We start from the raw sequence: 15559 nt of genomic DNA on the forward strand, positions 1-15559 counted from the left end.
CATCTACATCATCATTTAGTCATGAGAACATCTGCATCATCATTTAGTCATCTCAACATCTGGACCATCGTTCAGTCACCTAGAGAACTGGACAATTGTTCAGACATTGAAAATCAGACAATCAGTCAGTCATCATTCATATCTCAGCCAACATTCAATAATTGTTGCCCTATTTAGGCATCTAAAACATATGTATCATCATCTCATCATCTCCACGGGTATTGTCATCTGTATATTGAGTGATGGACATTCATTTGGTACCATTCATTTTAGTAACAGCCGGAAGATCACCTTGCGGTCATCGAAGTGTTTAGACCAGCATTTAGTCATTTTAATACATATACCATCATTCCAATCATGAAAGATTCTGGAGTATGACGTTAAAAATTTGTTTGCAAAATTGCCCACGTTCCACCAATATCAGTCGTATCATGTTTGTGTTAAATTCACCAGTGCAGGATTTACTATCAAGCGGATAATAAAACTTTTTCCGGACTTCTAAGAGTTTAAGGGCAGGCCTACTTGGACATCTCTTTTTGATCACCAAAGAGTGTAAAAATGGTACCTGCTGCTGTCTGGCTTGGTGCTCAGCGCTGAGAGGCTAGAGAGAGGAACAGAACTGGCTGGCCAGATGTCAGTATAATGTGACCGGGTGGAGTGTCATGTTTGGTGTCTTCGGCATGATACGTGAGTGGCGGCAGCACTTTGGCGGCATGGACTCACTGTGCCATAAGAAGACACACCATACTTACACACACCTAATCACTCATTGTCGTCATCTGATTGAAAAATTGTTAAATACGGCGTTAAACCCTAAGTATTCATTCATTCAATTCTGTTTCTTGTTTCTACGAAAGACTATATTTTAAATGATTTGACTTATTCGAGAAATCAGTCTTATGGATGGAGTAAACCTGAATATCCAGGATAAAACCACTGACTTTTGGCTCTCAAGTTAACCTGTTTCAGTGAGTGAAGAACGTTTTCACCCACGCAGGGTGTGCGTCATTTTGGTGGAATCAAGGCTTCAAAACAGACATTCAAATACCAGCCGTCAACCATACGGAGGTTCCAGGTCAACAATCGTAAGGCCAATTCCCCAAGGACGTTTAACACAAACCACCAAAGAATTAAGAAAGTATAATGTACAAAATCAGCACGGATACATGCTTGAAAAAACAGTCAACACTTTTCAATGACTATGAAAAGAAGCAATGTTTAAATCTTGCACCATCGTAACGATGTATATGCAGGCATATATAGAATGTTTACATCTTGAAACATCGTAAACATGTGTACGCCCGCATATACCTTATGTCTAAATGTTGCAATATTAATGACAAAACTGTACATCTACAAATACTATCAGAACTTGGTAAAAAATTGTATAGACTTCGTACCAAAACGCGGTATACAGCATTGTCAATTACTGCCATATGGGCAGTATAACCTTTTCTACCATGTACTCATGTTCAGCAAGTTATTATATGCTCGCAGAAATGATATTAATGGTAAAAGAACATTTCCAATGCTAGGCAGCATGTTTACTTTTCTCCATAAAAAGAATTTTCATTACAATAGTTTCTATACCAAATACCAAATAGGACAGAACAAGAATTTAATAAAGAATTTGCTTATCACACTATTAGGATCAAAATGTGTCCACACAATTTACATAAATTTCAAAGCATATTATGTCAAAGTTTAGGTGTATTGATGCAAGGAGAATCCAAACATTCATGAGATGATTTTTGAAACTTGTTCCTCCAATGAACACAGATAATGGTGCATACAAACTTTACCCTATGGTAATGACGATTTTAAGCCATAAGGTATACTCGTCCAACACAATTAAGGTTCAGACTTTCAACAAGACTTGTTTTTCCGACGATATCAAGCAAGTCTCTGATTCACACATTCCTTTAGTATTTTCCGTATGTTTTTGGTTACTTTAAGAACTGATATCGACTTAAATTTTGTGGATCTTATATTATTGGCCAATTCTGCTATCACTGTTTTTTCGGACTTTCCCCAGTTATGGTATGCGTGGCTCTACATTACTACATGTATGTGGAAAATCTCGTCAGAAACTCGCCAAAGATCGGTGGTTTACATCGCTCACTCTGGTTTCCTTCACTCACAGTATAAACCACTAATGTATAAGTGAAATATTATGGAGCATGGTGTTATAAAGCAATGATTAAATATAACAAAAACATATCAGTTAAAGCGCATGTCAAATGTGTTCATTCTACACATTTTTTACCCCGTATATATTACCCTCGGGATCTTTCTTGTACACACCATAAGGGAGGAATTCGTTTAATGCTGTGATGATCGTTACTTTATAAAACAAATTCACTTGACACTTCTGATCTTTGTGCGAATCATACAGAACTAACGAAGTATTACATATACATACAATGTTCTTGATGTAAGATACATGCACGCCATAACAATTCATTTAAATATGTTTACACAAATCTTAGTGATTTTTTTTCAAATATATATATATATATATATTACAGTATAAAACGGTACCACCATTTGTGGAATGTACAAAATTTGAGCAAATAGAGGTGTTTTGCATTTCATAAGTCTTCTGTCATAAAAAAAAATTTAGCCAGTAAGAGTACATTCCTAAATGGAATTCGACACACACAAAAAAAAAAAGACAGGGTCTGAACAATACAAAACAGCATATTGGCATGATATTACTGGCGTGTCTTAGCTTGAGACATTGTCCAGTTTCTAGTCAGCATAGACACCTACAGTAATTGGTCTAAAATTTTGCCCCGTAGTTTTGCATTTCATAGGCAAACAAATGTCACAAAATATTACTTTTGCTGTTAAAACTCGCATTTTTCCAGCCGAAGATCATCCTACCTTCCAAAGCAAACCTGTGTACAACCTGTGTATGTGTGTGAGACCTTTCCTAAGATCAACAGAACTCAGAATCAAGTAAAATCTACAGCTTAGTCTTGGGCGAAATTTTAGGTCATTTACTGTATGTACAGTGTAGTGTCTAGAAATCTACTCACTCATTAAATTCACATTACTTAATGACATGGTTCTATCTTTGCTTGCTTTAATGTAAACATGAACTTGTGAAGTGTTCATTGCAACTTGTCTTCCACTGTTTTGTCACTATTATTTATGCATCCATCAGTTTGCTTTTGTAATCACACGACTGTCCATCCATCAACATCTGGCCACACTGAGGCTCTTCATCAATTTAAAACTCTCGTATATGCCATATAACGATACCACTAAACAGGAGTTGTCCTCCAGTCATTACCAGTTCAACCCAAAGTCCATCAGTGACGGGAACAACTGAGTATGACCAGTTGAGTTGAGCCGATCAACGTCTTAAGCTCACATGCATGCTGAGTGTAAACTATTACACTAAAAACACTGTATTCATTGAATTCTTGCATATTTTAGAGAAGGGATATCTTTATGATTGCAGTCATTTTTGTTCACGTAACATTATACAAAAACCTTACAGATAAATTATTATTTAATACTACGAAATGAGGTAGGCAGCTTGTCTGCTTATACATGTACAGTACACCCTGGTGCTTTATGTAAAATGACATGACTCTCAGTGTAGGATGTCTAAATGGTGTGAAACTTCTTTTATTACATTATTGGTGTAAGTCTTGAGACACCATGACTTCATAGAAAGGTTGAACATACAGTATGTAACCAATGTGTAGAGCATCTGGTTGAGCTTCTAGCACCAGTATTGATTTCAGAAAGGTTTTTTAAACCGCAATTCTGCAGAATAATCATCCCAGTTGAAGGTAAAGTGAGGATCAGCCCAAGCTGTATGCAATATACGGCAACTTGAGCATGTAGGGGAGACAACAATGAGTTTATAGTGAGTATTTAGGTGACTGAGTTATTCCCCTTTGCTCGTTCCGTCAATAGGTTGATATTCGCTTTGCTGCATCCTTCGTTGATCTCTTTTCAGTAAAAACATGGTAAGAAGGAAAAGGACTGATCCTCCCACATAAAGACCCGGGTACAAGATGTAGAGAGCATCTGAAAATGTAACATCCATCATATTAAATGAATTGTCCACATACAATAAAAAGCATGGTAATGTACACTGGTATCCATTTTCTGCTTATTTAGAGTTTACCTCGCTTTCATCATGATATCGTTTCTTTCTCAGCAGCAACAGACTTTTTCTGCACAGTATATATTTATTTATTTGACCGGTGTTAAAATGCCATGCTCCTGAATTTTTCACAAAAAATATCAAGGGAATCAGGTTTGGGGCGACTGAAGAGCCTGAAATAAATCAACAACCTTTGGCAACAACCTGACCGGTCTTGTGATTTAAAAGCCACAACCAGTAAAAACAGAATTAAGACTTGATTGGTTAAAGACTGGACAGTCGCAACGGGCAAGCAATTTCTCTGTCTCAGCTTGCAAACCCCTCTTATTTTGTACAGCTAACTGACTTTAATAAAACCACACCAAAAGACAACAGTCTGAATACCTCACCCACTCACAAAGTATGACAAGTTTTTAAGCCCCTCTTTTTGTAGAGATAACTGACACTAATACAAACCACACCAAAAGACAACAGTCTGGACACCTCACCCACTCACAGTGTGACACTAAGTATTTAAGCCCCTCCTTTCTTGTAGAGATAATTGACTTGAATAAAAAAAAACCATCAAAAGACACCGGTCTGGACACCTCACCCACTCACAGTATGACCAGTATTTAAGCCTCTCTATTTTTGTAGAGATAACTGACTTCAACACAAAGCCATCTTAAGACACCTGTCTGGACACCTCACCCACTCACAGTATGACCAGTATTTAAGCCTCTCTATTTTTGTAGAGATAACTGACTTCAATAAAAAGCCATCTTAAGACACCAGCCTTGACACCCACTCACAGTATGAACCTAGTCAATAAGTACTAATTGGCACAATCAAAATACATTGAGACAAGAATGAAAAATTCATGTACATTTTATCTTGATAGACAAATTTTAACTTTAATGCCTAATACTAAGCATTGTGGTGCACTGTAAGATCTTTATCAATTTTTATTTATATCTGAAATGACTTCTTGGAACTGATCCAATCACAATGACCTTCTGATTTTCCACACTTTTCAAGGTCAGTAAAAGTAGATTTCAATTTCAAGGCTTTCCATTACATGTCCCGTGTGAAACCTGGTACCCACCTCGCAGAGCTGCAGCTTTGCTATTCCCTTGTGCCTCAAAAGCCTGCTGAAGAGGTGGAACCAGAAGGGGTAGAGCACCTCCTATATTTGTGATGATGAAGAGGTAGACAGCGACTGCACTGGCTCTGATTGACGAGGGCACTAACTCCACCACCACGGCCAAGGTGACCCCCACCCACATTTCACCTGGAAAACAAGATAATGCAAATGATAAAGACCCTGTGGACAATAAGATAAAGCAATTAATGACCATTGACCCCGGATAATAAGATAATGCAATTGATAATGACACTAACCTAAAATTGCTTTAACTAACAAAGTTCTACTGCTGTTAATTAACCCAATCAACAACTCTATAAAAGGGTCACTGAAGTACTTTTTTTTTTCAATATGCCCAACAAAGTTCATTATCTGAAGAAATTTAGGACCATCAGAATGCATTAGCCATAATTTTTTTTCCATCAATTGGACTTCTTGATATACATGAATATTGATTCCTTTGACATAAATGAATCACTGAATGGGTATAATTCAGTGATGCAATATAGGTATAGCACAGTGTAACTTTATGGAAATTCTTTCAATCTGCAAAATCTATACTTTGACACACATTTGCTGTAGGTAATTTTGCGGAGACTTTCATCACAGTTATATACTTACACTCAACTGAGCTCAACACATGCAGTTCTCTTTGAGATGCCGATCTTATCATAATACCATAACATCAATTCTAACAAAAATCAAGAGATATAGGCTAAGTCAATGAATTCTGGGATTTATGGTAATCAGTATGTATTGAGGGCATCAACAGTGAACAGTGTCCAACTCATGGAATTCAGCTTCACATGTACCCAAAACCTGACTGCTATATAAACAGCGTGCTTGTAACACCACCCTTTCATTTATGAGTACCCTTTTTCTTCTCATTTTCAGGACACATATTAGCAGAGCTGAAAGCCAAAAAATTACATTTCTCTCCCAGTGTTTTTGAAAAGTAAAGATATGAATATGTTGTTCATTAGATGGACTAATCATGTAAAAAAAAAAAAGAAACTAATATCCCTGCTAAAATTACAAGTATATCGGCTGCAAAAAGCAGACTAGGTGTCCCAAAAGTCAGATTTGATTTGATTTGATTTGATTGGTGTTTTATGCCGTACTCAAGAATATTTCGCTTATACGATGGTGTCCGGTATTGTAGTGGGAGGAAACCGGGCAGAGCCCGGGGGAAACCCACAACCATCTGCAGGTTGCTGGCAGACTTCCCCATGTATGGCCGGAGACGAAGCCAGTACCAGCTGGACTTGAACTCACAATGACAGCATAGGTGAGAGGCTCATGGGTCATTGCGCTGCGCTAGAGCGCTAACCAACTGAGCCACGGAGGTCCCCCCAAAAATTAGAAGAAATAGGTAGCTCAACATTCCTGTCAATGCTATTGCACATGGACACCAGGGGGTTAGAAGTGATTTAGGCCTAATCAGACTTATACCCTAATGCACAATCTTTTCACACATAAAGAGTGAATTTCAGTGCAATTTATACACCTTTTTCATTTGATTTGGAAGACAAAACAACATTTGTTATATTGGCCAATTTCAGGGCTTCACAAAAAACAGAAGTTCATCAGTGTACACAGACTAATACCCTCAGAATAAGCTTGAATAAAAACCTTGCACTTGCGAAAAAGGTTGAAGAATTACAGTAACTGAACATTACGCCTCAAAATACTTTATTTATATATTTGTTTGTTTATTTTTTTCTTTACATCATTTAAGAAAGTAAGTAAAATGCATTCAGCTATTGGAATTCTAAGGTGGGTTCTATAAGCCATGATGACCTCACAATACCTTCTTGTCATGTTTGTGGGCATAAGTTAACTAATCTTTCACTAGTAGGCATTAAAGGTTATTCCTGCATTAAGAATCTATAGTCTCTACACTGATTAGCCTTTCATACACAAACTTTATCTTTAACTCTTTTCTAAGCACAGGAAAGGTTTGGCCACTTATTGGTAAATGCTTTTCATCAATTTTTTCTTAACCCATATAAATAAAGGTACATGTGTACTAGTACACAGCTCATAGTATTAATTTCTACGTGCATGTGCTTTTTTTAGCAACGATTTATACACGTAACTGAAACACTCACCCAATAAGTATGTTGGTATTTGGCAGATGTATCCATAAGGTGGGTCAAAAAATAAAGTACCCGCTGCAAAAGGAGCAGCGCAAATCTGCAAACAGAAAGTCAGTGGAAGTTTGCAATGTAACTTAAAAGAATCTAACACATTACTGGATGAGAAACAACATTACTGGATGAGAAACAAACATTACTGGATGAGAAACAAACATTACTGGATGACAAACAAACATTACTGGATGACAAACAAATATTACTGGATGACAAACAAATATTACTGGAAGACAAACAAACATTGCCAGATGAGAAACAAACATTACTGGATGAGAAACAAACATTACTGCATGAGGAAGAAACATTACTGAATGAGAAACAAACATTACTGAATGAGAAACAAACATTACTGAATGAGAAGCAAATATTGTGGTCAAAATATCTATAAAGTGCATTGACATAAACAGAGATTAAGCTTATTGTAGTAGATGTGCTTATTTTATTGGAGCTTAAAGTTGTACCCTAGAATACCTGACTAAATTCAGGTTAAACTATGTGAGGAGGGATCACGATGGAAAACACACTGCACACGACAAAATTTCCAAAGTCGTCCAAATCAACAAAATCAGAAAGAAAAACAAATTCAGGTACTTCAGAAATCTACATCCCATGCTAAAAATCAAAAGTTTATGTAGGGATCAACTGATTCAAGATGGTTTTAAAACATGATCTGAATGGCCACAAAATGAATATGAACACAAAATTTTAATTAAATTAGGACAAAATTTGATGCATATATTGCATTGATTTATTTATTTATTTTTGATTGGTGTTTCATGCCGTACTCAAGAATATTTCACTTATCTGACGATGGCCAGCATTATGGTGGGAGAAAAGCAGCGGAGCCTGAGGGAAACCACAACTATCCGAATGATGCTGGCAGACCTTCCAACTTACGGCCAGACATAGCACTGAAGCCAACAAACTGTTAAAACACCCGTCACCACAGAGCTTTGAAATAAGCTCATCATAGATACATGTACTTAGGGAATAATTATAAAACTGAATGTTACCAGTACCTGACTAACAACTAAGACAAAAACTCTGGCGTAAAGTCCCCGCCTCTTGACTATCCTGTCCGAGATAAAGCCGCCAGCGACCACACCCAAACTTCCTCCCACCAGAGGAATCCATCCCATATAGGTGGCAATCTGGTCCGGGGTTTGCTGAATGGCCTGGAAGTAAGGCTGTGTGTTGTAGGCCCACACATATCCAGCTGTGGATAGGCAAAAAAGAAATTTAAGCAGGAATATTACAAAACACGAAATTGGTCTACTGCTCTACACAAAATGAACGATATTTGTTTTTCATCTTTTTTTAGATGCCTTGATGATTTTTTACACTTCAATGTGCCCGGCTGCACAGAAAAGTTTCCAAACATCTGACAGCACGAAAAACCAAAACAGTACGAAATGAGCTAAAATTTGAACAAAAGATGCCAAACAAATGCATTTTTAGAGCTATATGTAAATGAATGTCATAAAATCTTACTTACGATAGTGAATCTCACATTTCTCAAAAAGGAATCATCCTACATGTACCTCAAAACACCTTTCAAAAGCTAAGATCAAAAGTACTCTGAGAATCAGGAAATTTGTGAAGCTCAGTGATGAACAAAATTTTAGATCGCTTACTGCACCCTTATATGAGACAGAGTATATAAAAGTGCAGTGTCATGAGATATGTTATCATTCAAGGTCGGCTGATCGTGTAATCTAATCAGTCCAATGACACAGCATGAATTACTACCATAACAATAGTACAAGTATTACACTACAAACATAAACTTTCTATAAAAGAATGAAGAACACGGAATTATGTTCTTTGCTCCAATTGTTTGTGAGGTTTTGCTGACAAGAAGCGATCAACGGAGCTTGTGTGTTGCTTAGTGCAGTACAGTGTTTGTGGAAAAACCACGTGTATATTTGACTGGTGTTTCACACCACTCTTACATGTAAGAATATTTCACTTACACGACGACAACCATCATTATGGTGGGCCGAAACTGAGTAAAGCCCAGAGGAAAACCCACGACCATCCGCAGGTTGCTGACAGACCTTGTCACGTACGGCTGGAGAGGAAGCAAGGACAATCTGGACTTGAACTCAAAGCGACAGCATTGGTGAGAGGCTCCTTGGGTCACTCTTGTTACGGAGGCCCCCTATTAACTGAATAAACAATAATGATGATATTCTTTTTTCACCTGCATTCCTGATAGACCCAGCTATGCACAGCATGATCAGCGATGGACTCAGAAACGGCTTCAGAATTGATGCCAGTTTGTGGCAAACTCCGCCCTCAACAGTCTGTAGATGGCCACTCCCCAAAGCCTTATTAGGGCGTAAGGGTTCTTTGAGTGACAGTATTATAACCAAGCCCAGAAGTACACCTGGTGCTCCACACAAATAAAATGCCCAGCGCCAACTCTGGAAAAAGGAAAACAAAACATAAAAGAAATATTTCAGGAGTTAAAAATAAGATTTGATTTCGCTAATATATCAAGTCCAAGTCCAGTTTTAAAATTGCAAAAACAAAGTACTGTACACAGCTCATAAAGATTTTCTGACCGTTTCGATGGCCTACATGTAATTGTGAGAGAATGTGCCTTGAAGTAGAGAGATACGGGCTCAAATCTGGGCCAGGTGATATTTAAGACTTTAAACATGGTACTTGTTGCTGTATCACTTGGCACTCGGCAATGAGAGGTTAGAGCAAGGAAACAGGACAGGTTTACCTACATTTTGACAATGTGATACTGCAGAAGAGATAAAGTCACGTATATATTTGAAATTGTTCATGGCCACAGCTGCCACAGCTTACATCTGAGTACTCTTGTTTACTGACTGAGGAAACAAACTAGCAATTTAAATATAAAATTAAATTAACTCAAATTAAATTTTAGTATTTGTATACCATGATGATATTGACTGGAACAGTATCCAAATACTAAATCTTCAAAAGCATAAAACTTTGATCATATTCAATTTACCTGGCCCAGTATATTGAACTCCACAATTTTGTTGCCGAGTGCGTAAGACAGACTGTAGCCAGTGTAAATACCCCAGTTGTAGACCCCCAAGGCTAGACCCCGAGTAGCTTCCTCAAAGTAGTCAGCAATCAGTGACGTGGCAAACGGGGTGCAGCCGGCTTCCCTACAGGTTAAAATCGCTTTACCATTATACTCTTGGAAGAAGATCAGGTGGTGTATTTCCTGGCTTGGCCAAGTTACATGCATTCATTGTCACACATTAATTTATTCATTTATTTTATTGGTATTAAATGTTGTACTCAAGAATTGTTCACTTAATACTGATATATGATGGTGGTCTGGTTTATGACTGAAGGAAACCAGAGTGCTCGGAGAACCCAATATTTGAGTGAAACCAGAGTGCCTGTAGTAACCCAATGTTCGAGGGCAACCAGAGTGCCCTGAGTAACCCAGTGCCTGCAGGAAACCAGAGCCCGGAGTAACCCAGTGCTCAAAGAAACCAGAGTGCCTGGAGTAAGCCAGTGCTCAAAGGAAACCAGAGTGGCTGGAGTAATCCAGTGCCCAAAGGAAACCAGAGTGCCCCGAGTAACCCAGTCTCCGAAGGAAACCAGAGTGCCTCGAGTAAACCAGAGCGCCCCGAGTAACCCTGAACCTGCAGGAAGTCAGAGTGCCTGGGGTAACCCAGTGCCCTAAGGAAACCAGAGTGCCCTGAGTAACCCAGTGCCTGCAGGAAATCAGAGTGCTCTAAGTAAATCACCAACATTCAGTTTGTACATTAAGCTAGTGTACATGTATTTGTAAACATCATGGTCAGAAGAACAAAATCACCTATGATGCCTATAGTAGACCTACCCAAACCCCAGGCCAAATCTGAGAATGACCAACTGCCAGTACGTGTTGATAGCTCCGGTCAATACTGTCATCACTGACCAGAATATCAGACAGATAGCCAGCAGTATCTTGCGATTGTAGCGGTCAGCGGCAAACCCGATGAAAATGCCCGCAAAGGTGTAGACCAGGGTAAAGACTGGACCAGCTACTGCCTGGTACTCGTAACCCTGGCCGTTGTAGTCCCATTTACAGATGTGCTCCGTGCCATTCACTTCTATTGATGAACATCTAAGTGTATAAAGAATTTGAACAATCATTAAACATTTACTCAGAAAGGAAGGAAAGAAACTTACAGGTACTTATTCCTTCAAGGTATAAATATACATGAAATTGTTCTGAATTGTTTATACTACCGGCACTGTTATTCATTAACCTTTTCACATGTTTGCAAGGTGTTCATTCAAGCATGCTATGAACGCATTATGTTGTATGGACAAATTTACTTATTTTATTTATTTGATTGGTGTTTTACACTGTACTCGAGAATATTTGACTCATATGACGGTGGCCAGCACAACGGTGGGAGGAAACTGGGCAGAGCCCAGGGGAAACCCACGACCATCCACAAGTTGCTGCAGACCTTCCCACATATGGCCGGAGAGGAAACCAGCTTGAGCTGGACTTGAACTCATAGCGACCGCATTGGTGAGAGGCTCCTGGGTCACTGCGCTGCGCTTGCGTGCTAACCAACTGAGCCACGGAGGCCCCTGTATAGACAGTTAAAATTTTACTGCTTGTGAAGCAATGAAATCTGCCAATCCAACCAATGTACTTATGTCTCCAAAATCGAAGGCAAAAATTTCCATAAATTGCCATTTCATATGTGAAAAGTTTAGCATTTTTAAAAGACACATTTTGAATGATTCTGATTGATTCATTTGCCTTTTAGGACCACTGAAGAGTTTTTTGTGATCTTTGATCGATGTATTCTTACAAAAAGTGATCTGCCAACAGCACTGAATGCGACAGAATTTACAATTAAATTCCTTGCCCAAGTCTGGTTTTGATCCCACACACTGAAATACATGTACCTTTATCACAGAAACATAATACAACAATCACATACATAAATGTGAATTTATTTATTATCTGATTGGTGTTTTAGCTTGTACTCAAGAATATTATACTAATACATGTATGACAGCAGTCTGTTACGACGCCAGCATAATTATAGAAACCAAACAGATCATGAAAATCATGAAAAAAACTAAATCGTTACAACGAAACTCACGTGTCTGAAGAAGTACCATTGCACTTTCGTCCCTCCAGATCCTTGTCAGTGTATGATGTGTTCAGCATGCAGGCCTGGTCACCAAAGTGAATGTCCTGAGCCATGGGTTTGGCCGTAATGGCCAGCATGTAGCGGTCAAGTTGGTTGAACAGGTATGCAAACAGCAGAAGCAGTAGGACGTACACGCTGTACGGAGTACAACCCTTCCACACCATTTTTCCTCGGCTGTGACCAAAAAATATATATTTATTTAGCTATTTGATTGGTGTTTTATGCCGTATTTTAGAATATTTCAATTACATGATGGCAGCCAGCATTATCGTTGGATGAAACCGGGCAGAGCCCGGGAGACACCCATGACCATCCGCAAGATGTTGACAGGCCTTTCCATGTACAGCTGGAAAGGAAGCCAGCATGAGCTGGACATAACTCACAGCGACTGATTTGGTCACAGGGTGCTACATAAGCAAGCACATGTGGACAAGCCTATTATACATAGTTCAATAAAATAAACCGTTGATTGTAGTGATATTTGACAACATGGTAGTTGAAGACTATGTCAGATAGTAGCGCTGCTATCAGGCAGTCAGTCAAATATTGCCAGAATCCACGTTTAATTTATAATTGAACTTGCATGGGGCCTCCATTGCCTATGGGGTTAGCATGACCCACGAGCCTCTCACTAATCAGGTGGCTCTGAGTTCAAGTCCAGCTCATGCTGGCTAATTCTCTGGCCATAAGTGAGAAGGTCTGCCAGCAACCTGCGCATAGCCATGGGTTTCCCAGGGCTCTGCTGGGATTCATCCCGCCATAATTCTTGCCGCTGTTGCGTAAAACACGCGAAACTTTTCTTGAGATGCTTGATGAACACAATGAGTGGATGGACCAGTACAACAACAACATAATAATCATGTCAGGCCTTTACAAATGAGCTATATTCAATAACATGTCATTACGCTACCTATATCCTAGTAGGGCTGTGATAAAGTGACTATCACGTAATACGCTGCCATACATAAGTTTACATAAAGTAGTAACGCCTGACCTCAGTACATGACTACATGACCATCAAATTTATCACATATTCATTGCCTTTTCTTACCGTATAATTTCCGCTGTTTCGTAAGCTAAGTTGTAACTTCAACTGTTGAACGTTGTTCTAGTGGTAAACTCGCATTTTCTTTTTTTCCCTCCCAAAATTAAGAAAAGTTGAATGTTGACTAAGTAGTCCAGAGACTAGGGGCAACTAGTCCAATAATATCAAGCACAATAGCTAGACATGTGACCGTGTAATGTTGTCATAACTTTCCTGTCACAAGTTACAAAACATTTCCACGTGATACCGTTGTTGTTGGCGTCACTGTCAAACGTAGCCTAGTATAGCAGCCGCACCCACGGTCAGGTAAAGATCAAAATGTGTGACCTGGACTCTATATGTGACGGATGACGGATTCAGTTGTGTGCATTTCATTAATGGAACACCATAGTTATTAGATTTCGTTAACCGTGATCAGTTTCACTTCCAAATTGCCAGCGCGTAAGCCCTATAATACAGGCCTAGTAATTTTAGCGATTTATCCTTCAAGAAATACATAATAAAAGAAATATACATATAAACACGTAATTTACTAAAAAAGTTAATTACTCTTTTGAAAAAGACAACGGCTCCTTCCCTTTTTCGTCTCTGTTGTTCATTTCAGTCCCCGACGTTTGCTTTGCCTGCAACTCGGTCCCCTGTAACAACATTGAAGTCGGATAGCTGCATGATATTTAGAATTATTCCTGGTAATGATGCAGTTCATTATATACCTATACAATACATGCATGGAAGTTTGATTGGTTTTCTTTAACATCGTGTTCAAGAATTGTTCACGCATCTCTACAGATCTAACATACATATAGGGCGGCCAATTTCTTGGTATACTATGATGAAAGGCGGCCGTATAGGGCTGATACTGAGTGAAACTCCAACGTCTGGCATATTAGTCCCAAGTACAAGTCGCTGATAAATTTTTTTTTCATGTCTGTGCCACACGGGTGCAGATTATTATCAATATTTAATTGCAGTTATACGCATGTAGGTAACGATGCATTATTATATTTATAATTTATTTATTCATATCGGGGCATCCGTGACTCAGTTGCTTAGCGCGCTAACGCAGCGTGATGACCTAGCAGTCTCTCACCAATGCGGTCTAGCTCATGCTGGCTTCCTCTCCGGCCGTACGTGGGACGGTCATGCAGCAACCTGCGGATGGTCGTGGGTTTCCACCGGGCTCTGCCCGGTTTCAACCCACCATAATGCTGGCCGCCGTCGTATAAGTGAAATATTCCTGAGTAGGGGCCTACGGCATAAAACACCAATCAAATAAAGAAATAAATATTTATTCATTTCACTGTTACTTAACTACTTAACCCCATACTCGACAACAAGTTTTCACTTTTACGATATATATATATACACGTGGCGTATAAAGACATATACTCATTACACAAAGTAACTGTGCATAGATATAGATATGCATGCATTGTTCTTCCATTTTCGAAATAGGTGATAAATTCGTCCCAATAGGTGATAAATCAGGTAAATTTGCAGGTCAAGGGTCCGCATAAAATTTGTTTGCATCCATAAATGCTCTTGTTATTCGAGCCGTGCCCATGGGGAAGAGTATTGTCTTGCTAAAATGTGACCCCCGGGGCCGTGACGCTGCAAGAAAGGGACGACAATGGGCAGAAGGGTCTGGCCGCGGTGGCCCACGGTTTGTGGGTTTATGCCACTATAGTCTGGAATGATTCGGGCAGTTTCTACGTCTGTTTGACGTCTGTTTTTGAGGTACGCGTGTCAAACCGATTTTGTGCAGGTACCGTTACCCGTGGACGTCCAGAACCCGAACGATTCCTTAAGGAGTTCTGCCTGGTTCCCTCTCACCATAACGTTGACCGCCGTCGTAGGCCTGAATGTGAAATATTCATGAGAACTGCGTAAAACACCAATCAAATAACTAAATAAATACAGATTTTGTACCTGGGGCAAATGTTGGTA

General features: G+C 39.1%; 1 protein-coding gene across 1 annotated transcript; it reads right to left on the minus strand.

Annotated features, from left to right (window-relative positions):
* Positions 1–2358: 2358 nt before the first annotated feature.
* On the minus strand, positions 2359–13820 carry LOC135480229 (MFS-type efflux pump MSMEG_3705-like). The gene is made up of 9 exons (XM_064760007.1): positions 13619–13820; positions 12517–12741; positions 11247–11513; positions 10395–10557; positions 9609–9831; positions 8425–8621; positions 7361–7445; positions 5211–5396; positions 2359–4047 (listed from the first exon to the last, which is right to left on the minus strand). The coding sequence occupies exons 2-9, from the start codon at positions 12729–12731 to the stop codon at positions 3905–3907; spliced, it is 1479 nt and encodes a 492-aa protein (XP_064616077.1). The 5' UTR covers positions 12732–12741; positions 13619–13820; the 3' UTR covers positions 2359–3904.
* Between the last annotated feature and the right edge of the window lie 1739 nt (positions 13821–15559).

The sequence above is a fragment of the Liolophura sinensis genome, chromosome 13, assembly GCF_032854445.1.
Source record: "Liolophura sinensis isolate JHLJ2023 chromosome 13, CUHK_Ljap_v2, whole genome shotgun sequence".
Classification (NCBI taxonomy): domain Eukaryota; kingdom Metazoa; phylum Mollusca; class Polyplacophora; order Chitonida; family Chitonidae; genus Liolophura; species Liolophura sinensis.